The 20,452-nt window shown below is 43.6% G+C and overlaps 1 protein-coding gene across 1 annotated transcript; it reads left to right on the top strand.

Annotated features, from left to right (window-relative positions):
- The first annotated feature begins 28 nt into the window (after positions 1 to 28).
- dctn5 (dynactin 5) lies at positions 29 to 12,315 on the top strand. Its single transcript, XM_066690259.1, has 7 exons — positions 29 to 182; positions 694 to 762; positions 1,254 to 1,372; positions 5,848 to 5,959; positions 9,114 to 9,216; positions 9,459 to 9,593; positions 11,975 to 12,315. The coding sequence occupies exons 1-6, from the start codon at positions 135 to 137 to the stop codon at positions 9,554 to 9,556; spliced, it is 549 nt and encodes a 182-aa protein (XP_066546356.1). The 5' UTR covers positions 29 to 134; the 3' UTR covers positions 9,557 to 9,593; positions 11,975 to 12,315.
- Positions 12,316 to 20,452: the final 8,137 nt, after the last annotated feature.

Below are 20,452 nucleotides of genomic sequence, written 5' to 3' on the forward strand. Positions count from 1 at the left end.
TGTGACGTATTTCCTGCGGAAAGAGGAAGCAGGGGAGTGGGTGCAGTGGATGACAGCGCCACAGCAAAACATAACACAATAGTTCATAATTTTCATCAATTTATACTCACTTGCAATTTAGTAATCTTTCTGCCATGGAGCTGTGTGAAATTCTCTACAACAAAGCCGAATACATCGAAACGGTAGTATTTGCGTAGGCGATACTGTAATGCTTTATTCTAAGATGGTCAATAAACAATTTAGTGTCCATGGCATTTGAAATGAAATTACAGGAAAACGTTATATTACGGCATATTTATATATGTATATATCACATCTATACATTTGCTGTACTGTAAATAAACTATAATATAGTTTAGAATGTTATCACTGATTTTACACTGATGAATCATTGCATTACAAATGAACAGCTTCTGAGTGAATTAATCAACCTCATTGAATGCACTGATTTAATATGAGTCTTTCTAAAATACCTGTTTTAGGGTTTGGTTTTCCACTTTGAAAATAAATGTATATTTCAAATGTAGTAAATGTACTATATGTTATAAGAAAACATGCCAGCCGACCTTTTAGCATTACGATCAAACGTATGCAGTAGTTTTATTTAATGTCCTGTGAAGTCTCAGCTGTCTCACAGATAGTCATTTTAATCTCTCTCATTTTCTTTCGCTGTCTCGTTAATTGTCCTCGCAGGCTTCTGGCAACAAAGTCAGCCGGCAGTCGGTGTTGTGTGGCAGTCAGAACATCGTGCTCAATGGCAAAGTGAGTTTGTTTTTCTTGCCGGGGTGAATAAGTACTCCACTATGGTGGAAGTACCAATCCTAGCGAACAGTGCTATACCATCACTAGTAGAATACAATGCAACATATTTGGCCTTGAGGAGAAACCGGTTATTCTGGTTGTCACTGCAACTGAGCATTTAAATACAACCTAGAAACAATTACTGACTTATTCAGAGAAGATGAACATGATCTGTAGCCACTGACCCAACTAGCTGTGCCTCTCTTGGACAAGGGTGGTAGATCATTGGTGTAAAGAATGATTTAATGTCTGGGACAACACAGCTTCTCATCACTTATGTGTTTTTAGATGAGTAAGAAAACAGTGTTTTATTTCATTGTATTGTTCACAAATCAATGAAATCATGAAGGCAATCCAGTCCCAATGCCTAAGTCTGTGTCCAGAAGGTAGCTTAATAGTCCTCTCCTGACCTCATTTTCTCTCTCTCTCTCTCTGTCTCTGTCTTTCCTTAGACCATTGTAATGAATGATTGCATCATCCGGGGGGACCTGGCGAACGTCAGGGTTGGGCGACACTGTGTCATTAAGAGCCGCAGCGTGATCCGGCCGCCCTTTAAGAAGTTTAGCAAAGGGTGAGTCAGGCTTCCACAGCACCATCTGCTTTAGAGTAAACAGAGAGGCATGCTTAATGAGCAATGACAGCAGTCCCCAGAAAATAACCCTGTTTAATAATTCAACAAAAAGGTAATAAATATGTGTGTGTATTAGTCTTAACCCCTTTACAATTATAATTTTACAGCACTGCAGCAAAAACTGCCCTTTGAGTCTGTAATTATGACAACACCCAGAACAGTATATGCAACCAGTTAACACTGAGGCACGGTGTCAGAGCAAGGTTGATTCATTGACAATAAATGTTGGCAAGTATATCCCAAGCAGGTTGTTTTTATACTAGAGACAACTGTTTTCAATGTGCTAAATTAACCACTGGAGGGCAGTAATTAGCCATGTCACCAATATTGAGAGATGAAGAAGCCAATTGAGCAGAAAATGATTGTCATTGAATTTCACTGGGGCTGTCCATTGCATTTCCATTTAGAGGACAATGTGTTAAAGGGAAGATGCAACAAATAATGCTGAATAGAAAACATCAGGAGAGAAGAGGACTGAAGATTAAGTGGTAAATAGGAAAACGGTACAATATGAGTTCTAACGATCTGGTACTGGCTCGATTCTCAATTCTGTAATTTAGGCAAATATTACTGATTAGTCAACATTAGTGCAATCTTTTGCCAGTTACTGAAAAACATGATCGGATTGCTGCTCTCCAGGATTAAGGCTGGTGACCACTACTGCAGAGGAAGCATAGGATACTCTGTGCTGAATAGAGCTGTGCTAACTGAGCACATGGGTTCTTCTTGTTGATGCCAAGACTGTGTTTTTCATCAGAATGTTTCCCTTGGTTGCAGTGCTGGAGCATATTAATCACAGCAAGCATGCAAGTTGCTGTACACTGTCACCCCCTCCCAAGCCCCCAACAGCACATGGAAGCAGCTCCTGCCAGTTCAGTTATACAGTGGCAGGCTCGTCCACAAATTGGACAGAGTAATTGCAAAAGCCAAGTGTATTCAATTGTGTATTTACTCAAATTAAGTTAACAAACCTACCATATGTGGTGTCAGCTGATAGAGAAGACCCTGCAGAGTGTAAACAATGGAATGGCTGAACCTGCTGTGCAATGGGAGTCTTATTTCCCAACTTTAAGAGTAAGGGGATGATTTGATTAAGGAAACTTTTAAAGTGGAAGAAATTGTCACCTGATCCTGTTAGGGAGCCTGCATGTCGTTGCCAGTTTCCGCCCCCTCTCCAGTCACTGGGTCTCGATATGATAGCCTGACAGCGGGTGCACTGTGTTGTCAACAAGCTGTTGTGAGAGGAGCAGGAGGTGTCTTGTTCCCTCGGGTGGCAGGAGTAATACAGCTAATCTCTGTGGATTACGCTCAGGGGGGAGGTGTCCTGGAGGGAAGGTCACAGGATTAGTTTTTCGGGCTGCTTGGATCAGATTGCTTGCGATATGGAAGCCGTATCCGAATCAGGAGGACAACTAAATGACGTAAAAATAAGCAAAGCTTTTGTTGTTTTTTTGCCTGATTATGAGCCTCAGTTACATCTCTTGCGTTGGGCAGCCGAGGTCTCCCAGCCTTGACTTTATCCACCCCCCCACCCCCCACCCCTCTCCTGACACACATTACTCAGTGGGGAACAGAAAACAAAACCTGGGGTCTGTATGTCCTGTCACGATCTGCCACGAGAAAAAAACTGCAGTGTGTACCCAGGCTGCTGAAGTCTTGTTTATTAAAACAACTTAATCTTCCATTAGTGTTATTTTCAAGGCTGATGCATCATGCAAGCTGGCAATCAGTCAAGAAGATGGGACGTGCTGCAACAAGCCTAATTGTGTGAAACTAGATTACAGATTGGTTTGTCCAAACAAACATAAACACAGAGTACATCTTGACCCTACAGTGCAGCACTGAATGAGGTCTGTCCTGATTGCAGGGAACTTGGAGGTCAGTTACTATGAAGCTGGTGGCCTCAGTACTCCTCTGCTGTCCAGCTAATCTGCCTGGTATTGCTCAGCCAGGCACTACTGCTGGAGGGAATTCAGTCTCTGCTGGTCCATCCTGATCACATTAGAATACTTTAATTTAACAGCAGATTGGAACTGAAGAAGCAATAGTCTCACTGCATGCAGGAATTTCAAAAGGTCTGTGATGAAAATGTTCTTGATTTATGGTAATTACACACACACTGCTGAATAAATTATATCTTGCAGAAATCTAGAATCAACTTTTTTTTTTTCTTTGACCTCACCACTCACCACTCATCCTAGCTAAAGGAGTGATGAAGACAACTTACACACATCCCTTTGGACGTACTCCATCATTATGTCAAAAGCATTTCAGCGCTCACTTTTAACTCTGCAGCCTTACTGTGCACCACCCCTATTATTTATTTATTTATTTATTGGCAGATACCCTTATCCAGTGTGACTTACAAAGGGGGAATCTCGGTAACAGTTGGCCCTGATAGGCCCGATGAGAACCAGCGATGTCTAGACTAGAGGGCCTAGTCCTGTTCTCCCAGCGATCCTCTTCAGGCACTTGGGAGCACACATGGTTTTACTGTAAATTAAATAATACGATTAAAATTGAGTGGCACAATTAAAAAAAAAGAAAAAAAACACTAGATGGGAGAACTGTGACACATAAAGGCACACAATGTGCTTGAGGATGGCTGTGACAAATTAATTGAAATGCACCAAGAGGCTTTTTGAGTCCAGAGGCCATGTGAAAATCAATTTATGAAAAGTGCCAAACTCTTCGCTCTTCCTTCTGATCTATGAAGAGAGACAAACATGCAAGGGCAGTCCACTCTCAGGAATATGGTTTTCGTTTTTTAAGCTGGTGGTGATATGGAGGGCTCTTGAGCAGTGAAAGCCCGGCTTCCCAAAGCCTACCCATGAGCGGAGAGAGCAGCTCTTGACATTTGGCGCAGAGAGCTCCCAGGATAGAGAGAGTGGCTTTGTTCACTGCACGGCCTGCTGGGAGTGTGCTGCAGTACCTGGAAAAGAGGCTGTTAGGGAGTTTAGTCCATGCATTCATTATGTTCAGTACACACTGCATTTATAAAACAGCAGGGACCACACGTGGGGTCCGGCGCAGTTACAATCAGAGCCAGGAAAACTGCGGGCCTTGGGTCACGGTGTCATCTGGAGGTGGTTTACTTCTGATGCCTCATTGAAGTGGTAATTTGCTGACTTGGTCCAGTGACAGGGGCTTGTCCAGGATTCAAAACAGGGAGCTTTTACTGTCCTGTAGGCTGAAATAGGTCTAGCTTTAATATTTCCACCAATAAGCACTTTGTGAAGGTGTGAAATCTGGGCAGGGAATTCGCACCACTGTGTCACTCATCTCATCTGGCCACAACAGCAGCAGCTCGGGAGCTTGCATGAGCCACTGCGCTGAGACAGTTACAATACTCTTGTATACTTGAGCTGTGTGGCCTCTCTTAGTGCACTCCCCGGTGTATAGTTTTGGAAGAGCTAGAGTATGTGCAGCTTCGTTGGCTTATGCATTACAGACAGACAGAGAAAGTTTGAATTTCTCATGGGACTAAGCTGGTGTATTATAATGATATGTTTCTTTATACACACTTGTATCTTGTAGCCTTCAAAACGGACAATATTTAGCTCCCACATTTATGTAGCACACACATACAGAAGTCCCAACTAAGCTTTAAAGCAGTAGTGAGTGCTGAGTGTGGATAAAAAAAACATGGTGAGTTTATCTACATACAGTGGCACAGTGAGCTGCATGGGTGGTGGACAGTTTCTAGTGTGGTGACCTGCGCTGATGTTGCTGTCCTGATCCCACCAGGGTCCTGATGTATCTGTTGCCCAGTGAACCCAGAGCACAGAGGAGAGGTCAGGTTACGGCAGCAGAGCCTTTAACACCTATTTAAACACCGCTGGTGACCAACAATGAGACGTTGTGTTGATGTGAAGAGTGGAGCGCAAACAGTTGGAAGGCGGGGCGCAATGCAGTGTTGTCCTGACGCACACAGGCAATCCCTCTAGCATTGTTGCCAGGCACGCGTAGGATCTCCCTGCAACTATGGTCATGTTTTTAATTTATTGTTAATATTAGTTTTTTTTTTTTTTTTTTTACCTCAGTTGTTGTTCACCGAGTTGCTCAATGTTTCCATCACACAGTCCCTCCCTGTGCCTGAATCTCGCCATCACCCTGGCCTGCTCTTTCATTCATCTTCTTATTTAGTTTTATTTAATTTTATCTTGCCAAATTTTGGGACTTTAGAAAACAAAATGTCCACACAAATATCCCGAGGGGCAGCACACAATCTGTTCAAAGGTATGTAGAGGTGAGCCAAGTTAATATATACTGGTGTCAGGATGGAATACAAGGACAAATAATTGTGCAAAAAAAACTTTATTTCTGCACTCTGCTTTGCCGACACTCTGTGCTCATTGTTTGTTCAGAAATGCCAGGTTGTGAACCGTGTTGCATGTGTGTTCCCCCCCCTGCAGTGTGGCCTTCTTCCCCCTGCACATCGGAGACCACGTGTTCATCGAGGAGGACTGCGTGGTCAACGCCGCTCAGATCGGCTCCTACGTCCACATTGGGAAGAACTGCGTCATTGTGAGTAGACACCTGTGAGACGCACAGATCTTGTCCTTGTTTGTGTGCCTTAGGGTTACAGCCGAAATCAGGGTAGCATGTGTGTGGGTTTTGTGTGGTCACTACATGTGTTCATTAATTTTCTGCTATTGGAAAGCGATCCTAGACATCTGCCAATGGCTTATTTTGTGTTTTTACTGTAGCTGCTGTGATATAAACTATAGGCCAGAACACACAATGTAATTAATTACAGACACAGTTTCATAAAAATGTAATAAAATCGTTTAAAAACACTATATTATTGGGACTATAGTATCTTGCTAAATGAAATTGGTAGAAACACGTGTCATTTTTCTTACACAGTGTTTATTTTTTGTCTTGTCAATAAACGGTGTGCAAAGGGCCAGTGCCAGTGGGCGGACCGCTTCTTGAGTGCATTCCCAAGCACAGCTAACAAACACTCATCAGATGGATGTTTGCACATCCTCCTTCTCTCACCTGACCAAACTTGTCTCAGGGCTAAGAAGGCAACAGCCTCTCCCCAAGCCTGAAGTATTGTTTTTTCAGTGGAGCATTGCCTTAATTCATCTCCCTCTCCCACCTGCCTGTGTTATTACAAGGCAGTGTTTAGGCAAAGTCCTGGCAGATGGGGACTCTATTGCTAATGAAGGCAAATTTCTGGGCAGTAGAAGTGTGCTAGCTCACACCAGGAATCGCCCGGGGAGGATAACTCTGCCTTTCTCTCTCCCTCTCTCTTGGCCCATCTTCTTCTCACTCACTGACATCTAGCTTTTCTTTCTCTCTTGCACCCTCTTCTTCCTCTCTCTCTCTCCCTCCCTCACTCTTCCATTTCTCTAGCTCACCCTCTTCCTCTCTGATCAGCTGTCCTTGTGTGCTGATGTTATTAAGTGTTTCATGGACAGTGCCTTACAACTGGAGCTGGGCAGATCTGTGGCAGATTCCTGACTGATTTGAAATCCACACAGGTTATTCTTAATGCATGCATATCGACTGTTCAGCAAATTTCCCCTCAGCCTTCCCCTCCCTGACTCCACGTGGCATAAAGAGAGTCAAGCTAGAGGACAATTTTCGTCATGAAGCTTGAGGTCAGCCCCAGGGCACATCTTCAGTAGGGCGGGGCTGTGTGCTCACCTCAAGAGCATTTTGGTTATGGGAGAGAGGATGTCCAGAGTCCAGGAAAAACTAACAACCTGCCATTACCATACACTCAATAGAGTTCACCCAATTAGAGCTACTGATTAGCCTGCAATCAATTAAGTTGGATATCAAAGCAGTTCAAGTGTCCTTTTCATTCCTAGAGTGGCCATTATGCATGGAGAATGGCAATACGGGAGGCTGAATGTTATTGAAATAATTCACAAAGAAACATTGCTTTGCTCCCCACGCTGGGTCTGCTCCCAAACTCATGAAGTAAATTAACTCAGTCATATAGCGCCCTGGGCTTGGCTGTGCCGTCTGAAGCTAGTCCATAGGGGCAGGGAAGGTGCAGCTAATATCACTCCAGGTCTGAAATCCTGCTGGCAATAAAGGGCATGTTCTTAGAATTCAGAGCAGGGAAAGACTTGAGATCTTAGATCTGATCAGCAACCATCTATGGATTTTGTATTGTAGTAAGAATGTGTAGATATTTGGGAGATGGGGCAGGCAGCGTCTCTGAAGAGTGAAGCAGCACTGTTTTTTGTTTTTGAGTGCAACCAACCAACCCCTTTCCTCCCCTCCTATAAAACACCTGATATTTTCATCTGAAGCTGAATACCAAGTGCTCAGTTCATGAGCAAACAACCTTCCAGAGAGCTGTTATCATCTCCCTGTTTATACACAACCTGCAGATGAAGGCCACACTTAAGTGTCCCACCCTTCAAATGGGTCTCTGGCATCTGGCGTTTGTGCAGGGGATTTGGGTCTTGTGAAGTAGTGGATGTCCAGGTCCTCCTCTTTCCTAGCCAACTGCAAAGGCTCTAGTTGTTGAGTAATTGGCTGGTTCTAACTAAGAGGGTGTCAATTTCTGGAATTGGTGTTCCCAAATGAAACTAATTAAAGCAAGGGAGTAAAAAAAAAAAACCCTGATGCCCAGGTGACTCACTGTGATAGATGGGCCCCTTTCCTGCTCCAGTTACATCTCTCTGTGAGCGGGATGACAGAGACCCCTGACATCAGCGATACTGAGAAATGTTGTCTTCCAGATCTCCTTCCCTGATTTATGTATGTGTTCGCTCATGGCTTCTTTGTGAAGGCCTATGGGTTTATCTCCCTTTGTTGTCCTTTGCATCCAGGGAGGCATGTGTGATCAGCGAGGATTAGTCATAAATATCCTCCCATATGTATTTATGCATACAGGCACAGTCACACTGTACATCGGGGAATCTGAGCTGAGCATGCCCTCAAGCTCCTACTGCTGACACAGATGTGGCTGAAATACAGCTGCGTGACCCGTACACACTGTACAATTTTGAAATGTCATAGGGTTTATTCCCAAGTAGCAATCCACATATTTATTGATCCACGGTGCTGTGTAAATTGATTTGACTGACACGAGGTGCAAGCCTTTGTTTGCATTGGGAGGAGAAGGTGGCAACACAGTTGAGTGATGGGTCTTCACTTCGCTGCAGTTCACTGAAGGGAAGTTGCAATGTTTATTGTCACTAAGGATAAAAATTCCACACTGCTTTCAAGCATCTTCAGCAACGATTAATGTCAAACTGCTAGAAAGAGGCCCAGCTTCCTCCACATCAGCCTCCTGAAGACTTCTGTGGGGAGAAGTCTGTGCAGGCAGGTGGGGAGAGTGGGATCAGACTGTTTTGTGAGACTGCATTAGCCTGCCCAGACAGTGGCACACAAGAAAGAAATGTACAGCCATTAAAAACATTAAAAAACAAACATTAGGGATCTGGGTCAGTGGTATTGCAACAGAGATCGGTATAGTGGCCATACAGATGAACTGGGTAGCTCTATGCTTGCTGATTAGATAAGCGCAAGGAGATATGAAACCCCATTCAACAGCTAGACCATGGAAACAGCACACATTGTCCAAAGATACACCCAGGGAACAGCGCACATTGGCGCACGATCGATATATCATATATTTGAAAACCGGGGGAGGGTTTGTGATCTACTCTCGCTCCCTGTCCTTAGGGTGTGTGTTTTGTGTCCTCAGGGCCGGCGGTGTGTTCTCAAGGACTGCTGCAAGATTCTGGACAACACTGTCCTGCCGCCGGAGACAGTGGTCCCTCCCTTCACGGTCTTCTCCGGCTGCCCAGGTGAGAGAGAGCGAGGGAGGCAGAGACCGAGCAAGAAACAGGGACAGAAAGGGTCATGGGGAGGTGTGTGTGAAAAGAGACACGCAAGAGCCCCAGCAGAGGGAAGGAGACGGACGGAGATGCAGCTGGCACCGGAGCTGAGTTACTGCTGCAACACTCGGAGGCAAAAAACATCTGTTTGCTCTGTTCCCCTCAGTGCATCTGTGCGTCTCATGGTGGCTGTGTGTCTGTCTATGTCCCAGGCCTGTTCACAGGAGAGCTGCCAGAGTGCACCCAGGAGCTGATGATAGACGTCACCAAAAGCTACTACCAGAAGTTCCTGCCCCTCAGTCAGATTTAATGCCCCCCAGCCAGTGTTTAAAAAGGACCAATCATCAGTAAGTACAGACTCTTAAATCCACACCCATCCAGGCCTCTACTTACAGCTAACTACGAAATAAGTTAGATGCTTTCTATCGATGTCGCATATACAGTGAGGGGAAAAAAGTATTTGATCCCCTGCTGATTTTGTACATTTGCCCACTGACAAAGAAATGATCAGTCTATATTTTTAATGGTAGGTGTATTTTAACAGTGAGAGACAGAATAACAACAAAAAAATCCAGAAAAACTCATTTCAAAAAAGTTATAAATTGATTTGCATGTTAATGAGGGAAATAAGTATTTGATCCCCTATCAATCAGCAAGATTTCTGGCTCCCAGGTGTCTTTTATACAGGTAACGAGCTGAGATTAGGAGCACTCTCTTAAAGGGAGAGCTCCTAATCTCAGCTCCTTACCTGTATAAAAGACACCTGTCCACAGAAGCAATCAATCAATCAGATTCCAAACTCTCCACCATGGCCAAGACCAAAGAGCTGTCCAAGGATGTCAGGGACAAGATTGTAGACCTACACAAGGCTGGAATGGGCTACAAGACCATCGCCAAGCAGCTTGGTGAGAAGGTGACAACAGTTGGTGCGATTATTCGCGAATGGAAGAAACACAAAATAACTGTCAGTCTCCCTCGGTCTGGGGCTCCATGCAAGATCTCACCTCGTGGAGTTTCAATGATCATGAGAACGGTGAGGAATCAGCCCAGAACTACACGGGAGGATCTTGTTAATGATCTCAAGGCAGCTGGGACCATAGTCACCAAGAAAACAATTGGTAACACACTATGCCGTGAAGGACTGAAATCCTGCAGCGCCCGCAAGGTCCCCCTGCTCAAGAAAGCACATGTACAGGCCCGTCTGAAGTTTGCCAATGAACATCTGAATGATTCAGAGGAGAACTGGGTGAAAGTGTTGTGGTCAGATGAGACCAAAATCGAGCTCTTTGGCATCAACTCAAAATCGCCGTGTTTGGAGGAGGAGAAATGACCCCAAGAACACCATCCCCACCGTCAAACATGGAGGTGGAAACATTATGCTTTGGGGGTGTTTTTCTGCTAAGGGGACAGGACAACTGCACCACATCAAAGGGACGATGGACAGGGCCATGTACCGTCAAATCTTGGGTGAGAACCTCCTTCCCTCAGCCAGGGCATTGAAAATGGGCCGTGGATGGGTATTCCAGCATGACAATGACCCAAAACACACAGCCAAGGCAACAAAGGAGTGGCTCAAGAAGAAGCACATTAAGGTCCTGGAGTGGCCTAGCCAGTCTCCAGACCTTAATCCCATAGCAAATCTGTGGAGGGAGCTGAAGGTTCGAGTTGCCAAACGTCAGCCTCGAAACCTTCATGACTTGGAGAGGATCTGCAAAGAGGAGTGGGACAAAATCCCTCCTGAGATGTGTGCACACCTGGTGGCCAACTACAAGAAACGTCTGACCTCTGTGATTGCCAACAAGGGTTTTGCCACCAAGTACTAAGTCGAAGGGGTCAAATACTTATTTCCCTCATTAACATGCAAATCAATTTATAACTTTTTTGAAATGCGTTTTTCTGGATTTGTTTGTTGTTATTCTGTCTCTCACTGTTAAAATACACCTACCATTAAAATGATAGACTGATCATTTCTTTGTCAGTGGGCAAACGTACAACATCAGCAGGGGATCAAATACTTTTTTCCCTCACTGTAGGTTTCATTCATATATCTTCTGTTTAAACTTGAGGGATTCAAATAAAACAACTGAAATCTAAGGGCTTGTTGGATATTTTGCATAGACTTCATGTTAGCCCCTATAGACCACAGCAATGTGGGTTCCGTCATTCACAGCTGATTTCTTCTAAACTTCCCCAAGTGACTGCACTCAGCTGGCTGAGCTTGGCCGGGATTGTTTCAGCTTTCAGCCATCCAGGAAAATCTCACCTGGCCACATAGCAGGGTGTTCCTTGTCAGGTGCCTTGAGAGCCTGCAGTGCCATCACTCATACCTCCTGGTGACCTACAGAATGTGGCCTGTGGGAGGAAATGTTCTTAAACAAAGAGGACACACTTCAGAGGATATGTAAATATGGCTGTTCCTCAAAATAAATAAATACATATTTTACCAGGAGTCAAAACTTTATTAGCTTAAGCTTTTTTTTTTTTTTTCAAATGTAATGTCTGAAGATTAGTTTAACCAGTTTTGTGTCTTTGTTCCTGTCTTGACACAGTAATTGGCATACAGTTGGTCTCTGTTGCCTTTATCTAATTTTAAATTCTAATTGACATCTAAAAGGTCACACCTTTCCTTGGTTTATTTAAGCTTGGCTGATACAGGAAGTACAATAGCAGCATTATTCAAAGAAGCCCAGCGGCTGCATCTGACTCTCTTCCCTTTTCTGGTTTTCAGACCCCTTGCCCAAATGGTACCCACCTGTTGCTGCTGTGTGAAGGTGGAAGTGCCAGTGTGTGTTAATGCAGAGAGACGATTCTGCCCAGGACTGGGTTTATCCACCACAGGACCTTCTGTGGGCAGCCCACTCTCGGCTCTCAAGAAAGAAGAGAAATAACACAAACCACAAACTGAAGTCATGTCAAGTCTGTATTTATTATGTATGGGAACCTGGTTCCTCCACTGTCTTGTCAATTCAACACTAAAGTGTAACTCATGATTTTGGAAAACAAAGAGTCATAAAGGGGAGCTATTGCAAACAAATGCTTGTTATTAAAAAATATATAAAATACCCAAAAGTCTATATATATATATATATATATATATGTGGATTTGAATCCTGTGCTTTTCAGTCTGATAGCTCAGTCCTGACGTACTAAAGATGGTAGCTTAATTTCAAGGCCCGTGTATGATGAGAGATTGTCTCTAGGCAATCTCATTGTACAGCACAATACAATGGGAAAATTAATACCAAGATAATTCTACAGCAGTTTATTATCTTATCCAGGGGTAAAATAGCTCCTTGATGAACTGAATAACAAGTTAAATCCCCCCAGATGGCCTATTCAAACTGAGTGTGGTCTGAGGTGGCGGAGGACCTTTTGCAGGAGAGCCCCAAGCGAAACTGGCTCTGGCTGGTGGAGAGCAGTTAGTGTACAGTATCATTTTTGCACCTGAATACTTCCTGAAGCTGCAATGGAGACTCAGAAATGTGCTCGACCCTGTTGAACATGCAGGTTCAAAACAAAACCAACAAAATAAATAAATAAATAAAAACATCCAAGACACTCCGGGATCAACTGCTGTCAAATCCTGTTCTGGTGCACGTTTACAGAGCTCTTCCAAAATAAATATTCTCTTAGCACGTGAATACAAATCCTGCACAGAATGAGAGCATGCTTAATTAAAATGCCACTCGAGTCCCTCCTGACTTGGGCTCTGCATCTGTCAGTGTCTGAGTGTCTCTGGAAAGCAAGGCGGGGAGTACAGTGTGTCTTGTGTTTTTGCATTGCCCTGTGAAAAACAGCTCACTCAAACCAATAACTATTTTGTCAGGGCCTAAACTGTGAGAGGCTGTCCTGCAAACAATGCCATATATCTCTAATGAGGTTTTAACTGTTGACTGTCCAGCATTATGAAGCTGCAACTTGCTCTCCCAGCTCAGAGTGCTCCGGCACACACATTGGCAGACTCACACGGTGCAGCGTGCCAGGCCGAGGTTTCGGTTATTAGGCGTTTGAACAGAGCTCTCCTTGTTCTGCCTATCTTGAGTAAATGTTCTCTGTTTGGGGTGTTAATAAGGGTTTCTGTCAGATAGTGGCTCTTTATTCTGCAATGATAAATGAGAATGAAAGAGCATATATAGCATATGGCTTTTTTTAAACGGATCAGCTTTCCCTTTTCACAGCTGTTTCGCTCACGGTGCACAGGCAGGTCTTTGCCAGACTGCAGGACGGCAGCAAACAGAGACTGCACAGTTATCAGATTTTTCATAGCTCTGTACGTATATACACTCACCTAAAGGATTATTAGGAACACCATACTAATACTGTGTTTGACCCCCTTTCGCCTTCAGAACTGCCTTAATTCTACGTGGCATTGATTCAACAAGGTGCTGAAAGCATTCTTTAGAAATGTTGGCCCATATTGAAGATAGGATAGCATCTTGCAGTTGATGGAGATTTGTGGGATGCACATCCAGGGCACGAAGCTCCCGTTCCACCACATCCCAAAGATGCTCTATTGGGTTGAGATCTGGTGACTGTGGGGGCCAGTTTAGTACAGTGAACTCATTGTCATGTTCAAGAAACCAATTTGAAATGATTCGACCTTTGTGACATGGTGCATTATCCTGCTGGAAGTAGCCATCAGAGGATGGGTACATGGTGGTCATAAAGGGATGGACATGGTCAGAAACAATGCTCAGGTAGGCCGTGGCATTTAAACGATGCCCAATTGGCACTAAGGGGCCTAAAGTGAGCCAAGAAAACATCCCCCACACCATTACACCACCACCACCAGCCTGCACAGTGGTAACAAGGCATGATGGATCCATGTTCTCATTCTGTTTACGCCAAATTCTGACTCTACCATCTGAATGTCTCAACAGAAACAGACTCATCAGACCAGGCAACATTTTTCCAGTCTTCAACTGTCCAATTTTGGTGAGCTTGTGCAAATTGTAGCCTCTTTTTCCTATTTGTAGTGGAGATGAGTGGTACCCGGTGGGGTCTTCTGCTGTTGTAGCCCATCCGCCTCAAGGTTGTACATGTTGTGGCTTCACAAATGCTTTGCTGCATACCTCGGTTGTAACGAGTGGTTATTTCAGTCAAAGTTGCTCTCCTATCAGCTTGAATCAGTCGGCCCATTCTCCTCTGACCTCTAGCATCAACAAGGCATTTTCGCCCACAGGACTGCCGCATACTGGATGTTTTTCCCTATTCACACCATTCTTTGTAAACCCTAGAAATGGTTGTGCGTGAAAATCCCAGTAACTGAGCAGATTGTGAAATACTCAGACCGGCCCGTCTGGCACCAACAACCATGCCACGCTCAAAATTGCTTAAATCACCTTTCTTTCCCATTCAGACATTCAGTTTGGAGTTCAGGAGATCGTCTTGACCAGGACCACACCCCTAAATGCATTGAAGCAACTGCCATGTGATTGGTTGGTTAGATAATTGCATTAATGAGAAATTGAACAGGTGTTCCTAATCATCCTTTAGGTGAGTGTATATTATTGTATTTAACTCAGAGCTCTGTTACATTGCCTGTAAGAACTTAGTATAGGATGGGAGACAAACTAAAAGGCAGCTCAATTCGAGAGCAATGTTACCATTAACAGGTACAGCCAACTGATGCTCGATGTACAGATGGAAACTGCTAGGGGTGTTTTCTGTGAGCTACTACCTTCTAAAATCAGCAGTGTGGGGGAACAACAGTTTTCAACAGGAATGACAAATATGATTCGGTGAGACTCACTAAGACAGATCAGGTGCCGATCATTTTGGCACAATCTCCCCCCGCTCTCTTCCAAAGTCCCCTACTCTTTTAAGCCTCCCTCTTTCTGCTCTCATGTATCCATCGGTCAGTGCCGAAGACTAGAGTCTGTTGGTAAAGGGAAACAGACATATTACCAGTGGAGGGACAAAGTCACCTACCCCTTCATGTTAAAAAGCCAGGTATTGACAGAACCTGACTTAAATATATGGCTTAATTAAAACCATTTATCTACACTCCTAGAGCCCTTCTCATTTGCCCTAGCTAGCTGTTTGCTCAGCCTGGCTGGGGGCTGATTAGGTAGTAGGGGAGCTCAGGGTTTTTATCATGAAAAACCAACACTGAATGAACAAGTATGAAGACACATATGGCATGTGGTGCAACTTGCTTGCCTTCTGTTGTAACTGTTTGCTTCTTGACTAAGCAAGGAGAGATAGCCGGGGACATGAAAAATACAGCCATTTTTGTTGTTGTTATCCCCTCAGAATAGTGATAGCATATCAGATGGTTAACTGATTATACAATGTTATAAGATTTAATCTGGTACAGTTTAAACTGAGCTGAATAAACTGTTTGTCAGACCTGGGTAAAAGAACAAAGGCTGGGAGCATGGTTTGCCCTTTACCTGTGTCATTAGGGGTGGCTGCTGTCTGGCGGTTACCCCAGCTCCAGTGTGGCATGAGTCGGTCCAGGGCCTCCGGCTGTAGAAACACCAGAGGAAGGATCCCTCATCTCCCCAGACAAAGTCCAGATGATGTAAACCAGGTATTTTTCAATCTAAATCAGTCAGAACCTGTTCAACTATAGGTCTTGGGCACTTTTTCACAAGGACTTAAATCACGAATATATCACCTAACCTAGAAAATGTCTTATGTTCTTGTTCACTTTCTAATCTCCTGAAAGTTAGTTTCAAACATGTCTCTCAGGCCAGAGTTCTTCAGTTTTTTCTCCCCACTGACTTTGCACAGCAAGCTCCCCCCCTTCACTCATTATGAAATGGATCTTATTAGTTCGATATGAGTTCTGCTCCATTAGTTGTGTGTATTATACTTTTTTATTCCATTATAAATACGCTTATAAATGGTATCCTTAATCTGATTCTCTTTCTGAATTCAACTTTAGAAAAAGCTATTAAATGACTAAAGCTGTTTACCTTCATGTCTCAATTAGGCCCATGTCTATTTTGCCTCATTTGTCATTTTAACACTAGTTATCCATTTACATCAATCACCCGCCTCCTATTTTAATGGCTCTGATTAAAATGTAAAGGCAAGTAGTGATAAGGAAAATAAATAGCAAAATGTTCAAGACCTAGTTACCCTGCCTGACGGTGTTGAGTGAAAAAAGAAAGAAAAATACTGAGTGGGGCCATCAAAGTTGGGCCAGTGAGCTTCTCACTGATTTCCTTATTGAGAATACTTATTTCTGTGCATGGAAATCTTGAATAATAATGTATTAGTATTATTACTACTACATCTGTCTTGGTTGGACTTTAGTACAGAAGGAGGAGGGAACTTTGTAACAGAGATTCTTAACTCAATCATAGATAATCAACACTGAATAAACAAAACACATACATTAATTATTCCTTGGCAAGTTGGTCAGATAGTCATTACGTCACAAAGAGCTCAAGAGGGCATCTGTGGCAAGATGGCAATGTGCTGGTGGTCTCTTACATGGAAAAGGGCTCTCCTCTACTCTGCAAGTTGGATTCTCTTATTTAGCAGACTGAAAACCTTTCCTCTCATAATCAGAGCAGCGGGGCTAAAATGGCCAATGTTACTCAAAATTCAGGTCATGTTTGCCACATTAACACTGCTAGAAACTAGATCAATGTTATTATTCATTTTTTCCTAATAGTGTCGGATGTGAACTGAGAATACATTTAGGGACATTCTCCGTATTGAAGCCAAAACAGCTCTAATGAGACAGTTTCCTGTGTGCCTTTTAATCCAGTCCTTCATTAAAGCCCATTAGTTTGTGGTGAGCGGTGAAGAGGAGCGCAGTGTTCCTGGGAGTTGTGTCAGAGGGACGGGGCAGAGAGCACGTCCCACACGCAGCACACTGTGGAGCATCGGCCTAATGGTAGCAGCCTACAACTCCAGCTTTTAACATGCGGGGTACTTCTGTTCCTGAAGTAGACTAATGGGTGCAAGTGTAAAGCAAAGGGAGATGGATTTAGGGTACGTGTGAAAAACAAAAACAAACTGGATTCACAACCTGGCACTGGGCATTCATCTGCCAACAGCGTGTATGGTGGTGCACTCTCATTGGCTAGCATCCTCGAGGAAAGCTAAATATTTTCAATGGCCCAATGGCCCAGGAGACACGGATCAGTGAACAGGCAGATCTGCAGAAAGCGCAGCTTGTTTTACTGTGTACTTCTGCTTTGAAGGACTGATTTCAGCAAACCGGTTCTGTGTGTGATGTGTGTTGAAAGCAGTTAAATCTATTTTTAAGTAGGAAAAGGTTTTTTTTTCTTCTATGTATTGATTATGATCATTATTAGGTAATAATGCACACACTCAATCATTTTAAGCCAGTGACTCTGTCCACTGTGATGCCACTATGAAGAAATTTTAAAAAATATGTATATATACTGTATATAGATTTTAAGCAATTTGGAAATGAAAACCATAGCAATCCCTGTGTTAAAGTGATGCAAGTGAAAGGAGTATCTCAGTTTGGAAGATTACAAAAACATACTGAAGCAACACAATGAGTAATGACTGTCTCAGTGACCCAGGCATAATGAACATTGAACATGACAGAGCACAAACACTGTGTACATTTATGGAGGTTTGGGCCTATAATCACAGCAATTCCAACCACAATCCCTTCTGATCCTAAAAGAAGATACATTATGCTTGGGAATTATTTTATTTAAAATATCTGTACTTTTTAGATTATGATAACCCCCAGTCCAACTTTACAAAGTGCAGTTTCTTATATGTGAAAATTTGATATCCATGAGAGAGAGAGAGTGCAGGGGGATTCTGTGGAGAGTGACAGTGTGTGCCAGTGGTGGGAATAAGGGAGCAAAACAACAGTGTGAAGAGGAGAACATGCTATAATGCAGAGAAGACGAAACTCACGTCTCTGCTCACGTGGCCGGCACTGTGCTCCCCTCTGACAGTCCTCCGCCCCAGCCTACTGACGGGGGCATTGCATTACGCCGGCAGGATAGAGTGATCATGAATAAGGGAGGAGGGAGGGAGGAGACAGGCTGAGGCGATGCATATTGAGCAGCTCCGGGCCTCGTTTGACGCCAGACACTGTACCGTGACGAGGCACGGCTATGTCATAGTTTCCAGTTTGCGATTTTCGTGACACATGAAACCCCTGGCGATTCCTCAGGAGAGAGACGACCTGGCTGGCCAGGTACAGCCCATGGCGGTGACAGTGTCTGCTTTACGGGAAGAACAGAGTGTGTGTGTGAGAGAGAGAGCAGAGCTGGGGCTCCTGTGAGTGGGAGATGAACCTGAGGATTTTAGAATTTAGAAATGGAGAGACTTTTCCTTTAACCTGTAAAAGGCCTCTACTTGTGGAGAGCTGTGGTGATGTGAGTGAGAGCTGTGTTGAGCCTCCCCACCACACTCAAGCCCTGTCATCAGCACGGTGGTCTTTGCAGTGTGAAAAAAAAGTTTATGAAGGCATGTGCTCTGTCTGCTGTGCCCGTAAAGGGGTTATAGCAGTAAGCAGAGTTAATTAAGAATTGGCAATTATAATTTGGTGCACTTCTGTACTTATCAAGGGTGGCTTACAGTTTACACAATACACATTTCAAAGCATTACAAAGTGCATGTAGACCTAAACCATCAGTACAACTTACAATCAGCAAACATGCTTGTACAATGAGCTAATAAGTGCAGATATAACACAATTAAGTCCTAGATATGTACCAAAGGGAGGGGTAGCCATAGGAGAAGTCACAATAGAAGTAATAATACACAAGTAATCAGGAGCATGAGGAAGCATAGTCTAATAAGAAAGTGCTTAAGAGCAAGAGTGCTGAGCAGCCCAGGAGATCAGGCTGATGAATTACAATTACAATTAACAAGGCACCTAGAGCACCTTCAGGCCTGTGCCCCATGCAGGAACGAGCTGGCTACTCCTGGAGTGTGTAAACCAGCACCTCTCTCTGGCAGCTACAAACTGTGTGGCAAAGAGCCTTCAGACACAGCAGTTTGACAGGTGCTACACAGATTCAAGCTGTTGTTGGCATGCTGGAAGGTTGATCTGAGCAGCTTGCAATTGGTAACACTCTAGTTCACCTCTTCCACCCTCAAAACCCCTCTACCAGCACAGGCTATTACATCCATTATAACTGCAGACCCACAATGATGAGTCACGGCTTTGCCCTTTCTGAAATAATCAGTTCAAAACACAGGGAAATAGGCCACTGCATTTACGCAGCTAATAGAATACATCATGTGTGTACCACATCAAATTCCTATTAATGTTGGCTTAGAGAGCTTTGAAAATACCCACGCACTGCCATCAGCACTGGGGTTGTGGGGAGGACGAGCTCACTGAGGAGGCGCTGTGCCTATAAGCCACACTGCAGTGGCTTAAAAACAAAAAGGTCCATGTCCTGGAGTGGCCCAGTCAAAGCCCGGACCTAAATCCAATTGAGAATATGTGGAAAGAGTTGAAAATTGCTGTCACCAAAGGTTCCCATCCAACTTGATGGAGCTTGAGCAACTTTTCAAAGAAGAATGGGCAAAAATTGCTATGTCCAGATGTGCAAAGCTGCTAGAGACTTATCCACATAGACTCATGGCTGTAATTGCTGCCAAAGATGCCTCTACCAAATATTGACTTAAGGGGTGATTACTTATGCATTCAATTATTTTCTGTTTTGTATTTGTAATTCATTTAGAACAATTTGCAGATTATATTTTTCACTTTGACATTATTTTCTGTGTTGATCAGTAGCAAAAACTCCTAATTAAATCCATTCTGATTTAATGTTGTAACACAATGTTGAAAAGTCCAAGGGGGTGAATACTTTTGAGAACCACTATATGTCATAGTTTTCAGCAAAATTAGTCTTCAGGTAGATTTTTTAATTAATCACTTAGCCTTCCTGTAGTAAATGGTATCATACCATTCATTAAATCATGTCAGCTGATTAACAAGCTTTGCCATAGTCTACCTTTAGACCATAAACTCTGTAAACATAATCCACCTATTCATTGTTAAAAATAAGACAAGTATAGTAGTTTGTTATACAGTAATCTCATTCAGTCTCAGTCAACACCCGCCTCCTACGCGTGGCCTGATGCCAACTGTTCACCCCCCGAAAGTCAGTTCTGCAGAATTCAACCAATTTGTTATACCAGGAAAGCTTTCTGCTACAATGAGCACATAACAAAAACACGACACCTATTTGGACAAGTCTGTTCACTATGTGAAAAATGCTTTGCCTGAGGT

This window comes from Amia ocellicauda, chromosome 17 (assembly GCF_036373705.1).
Source record: "Amia ocellicauda isolate fAmiCal2 chromosome 17, fAmiCal2.hap1, whole genome shotgun sequence".
Lineage (NCBI taxonomy): Eukaryota > Metazoa > Chordata > Actinopteri > Amiiformes > Amiidae > Amia > Amia ocellicauda.

Bases quoted from the DNA above. Each gene is read 5' to 3' on its own strand.
- dctn5 (XM_066690259.1), top strand. From the start codon at position 135: ATGGAGCTGTGTGAAATTCTCTACAACAAAGCCGAATACATCGAAACG. The intron at 763-1,253 runs GTGAGTTTGTTT...GTCTTTCCTTAG, and splicing joins ACATCGTGCTCAATGGCAAA to ACCATTGTAATGAATGATTG. The intron at 1,373-5,847 runs GTGAGTCAGGCT...CCCCCCCTGCAG, and splicing joins TTTAAGAAGTTTAGCAAAGG to TGTGGCCTTCTTCCCCCTGC.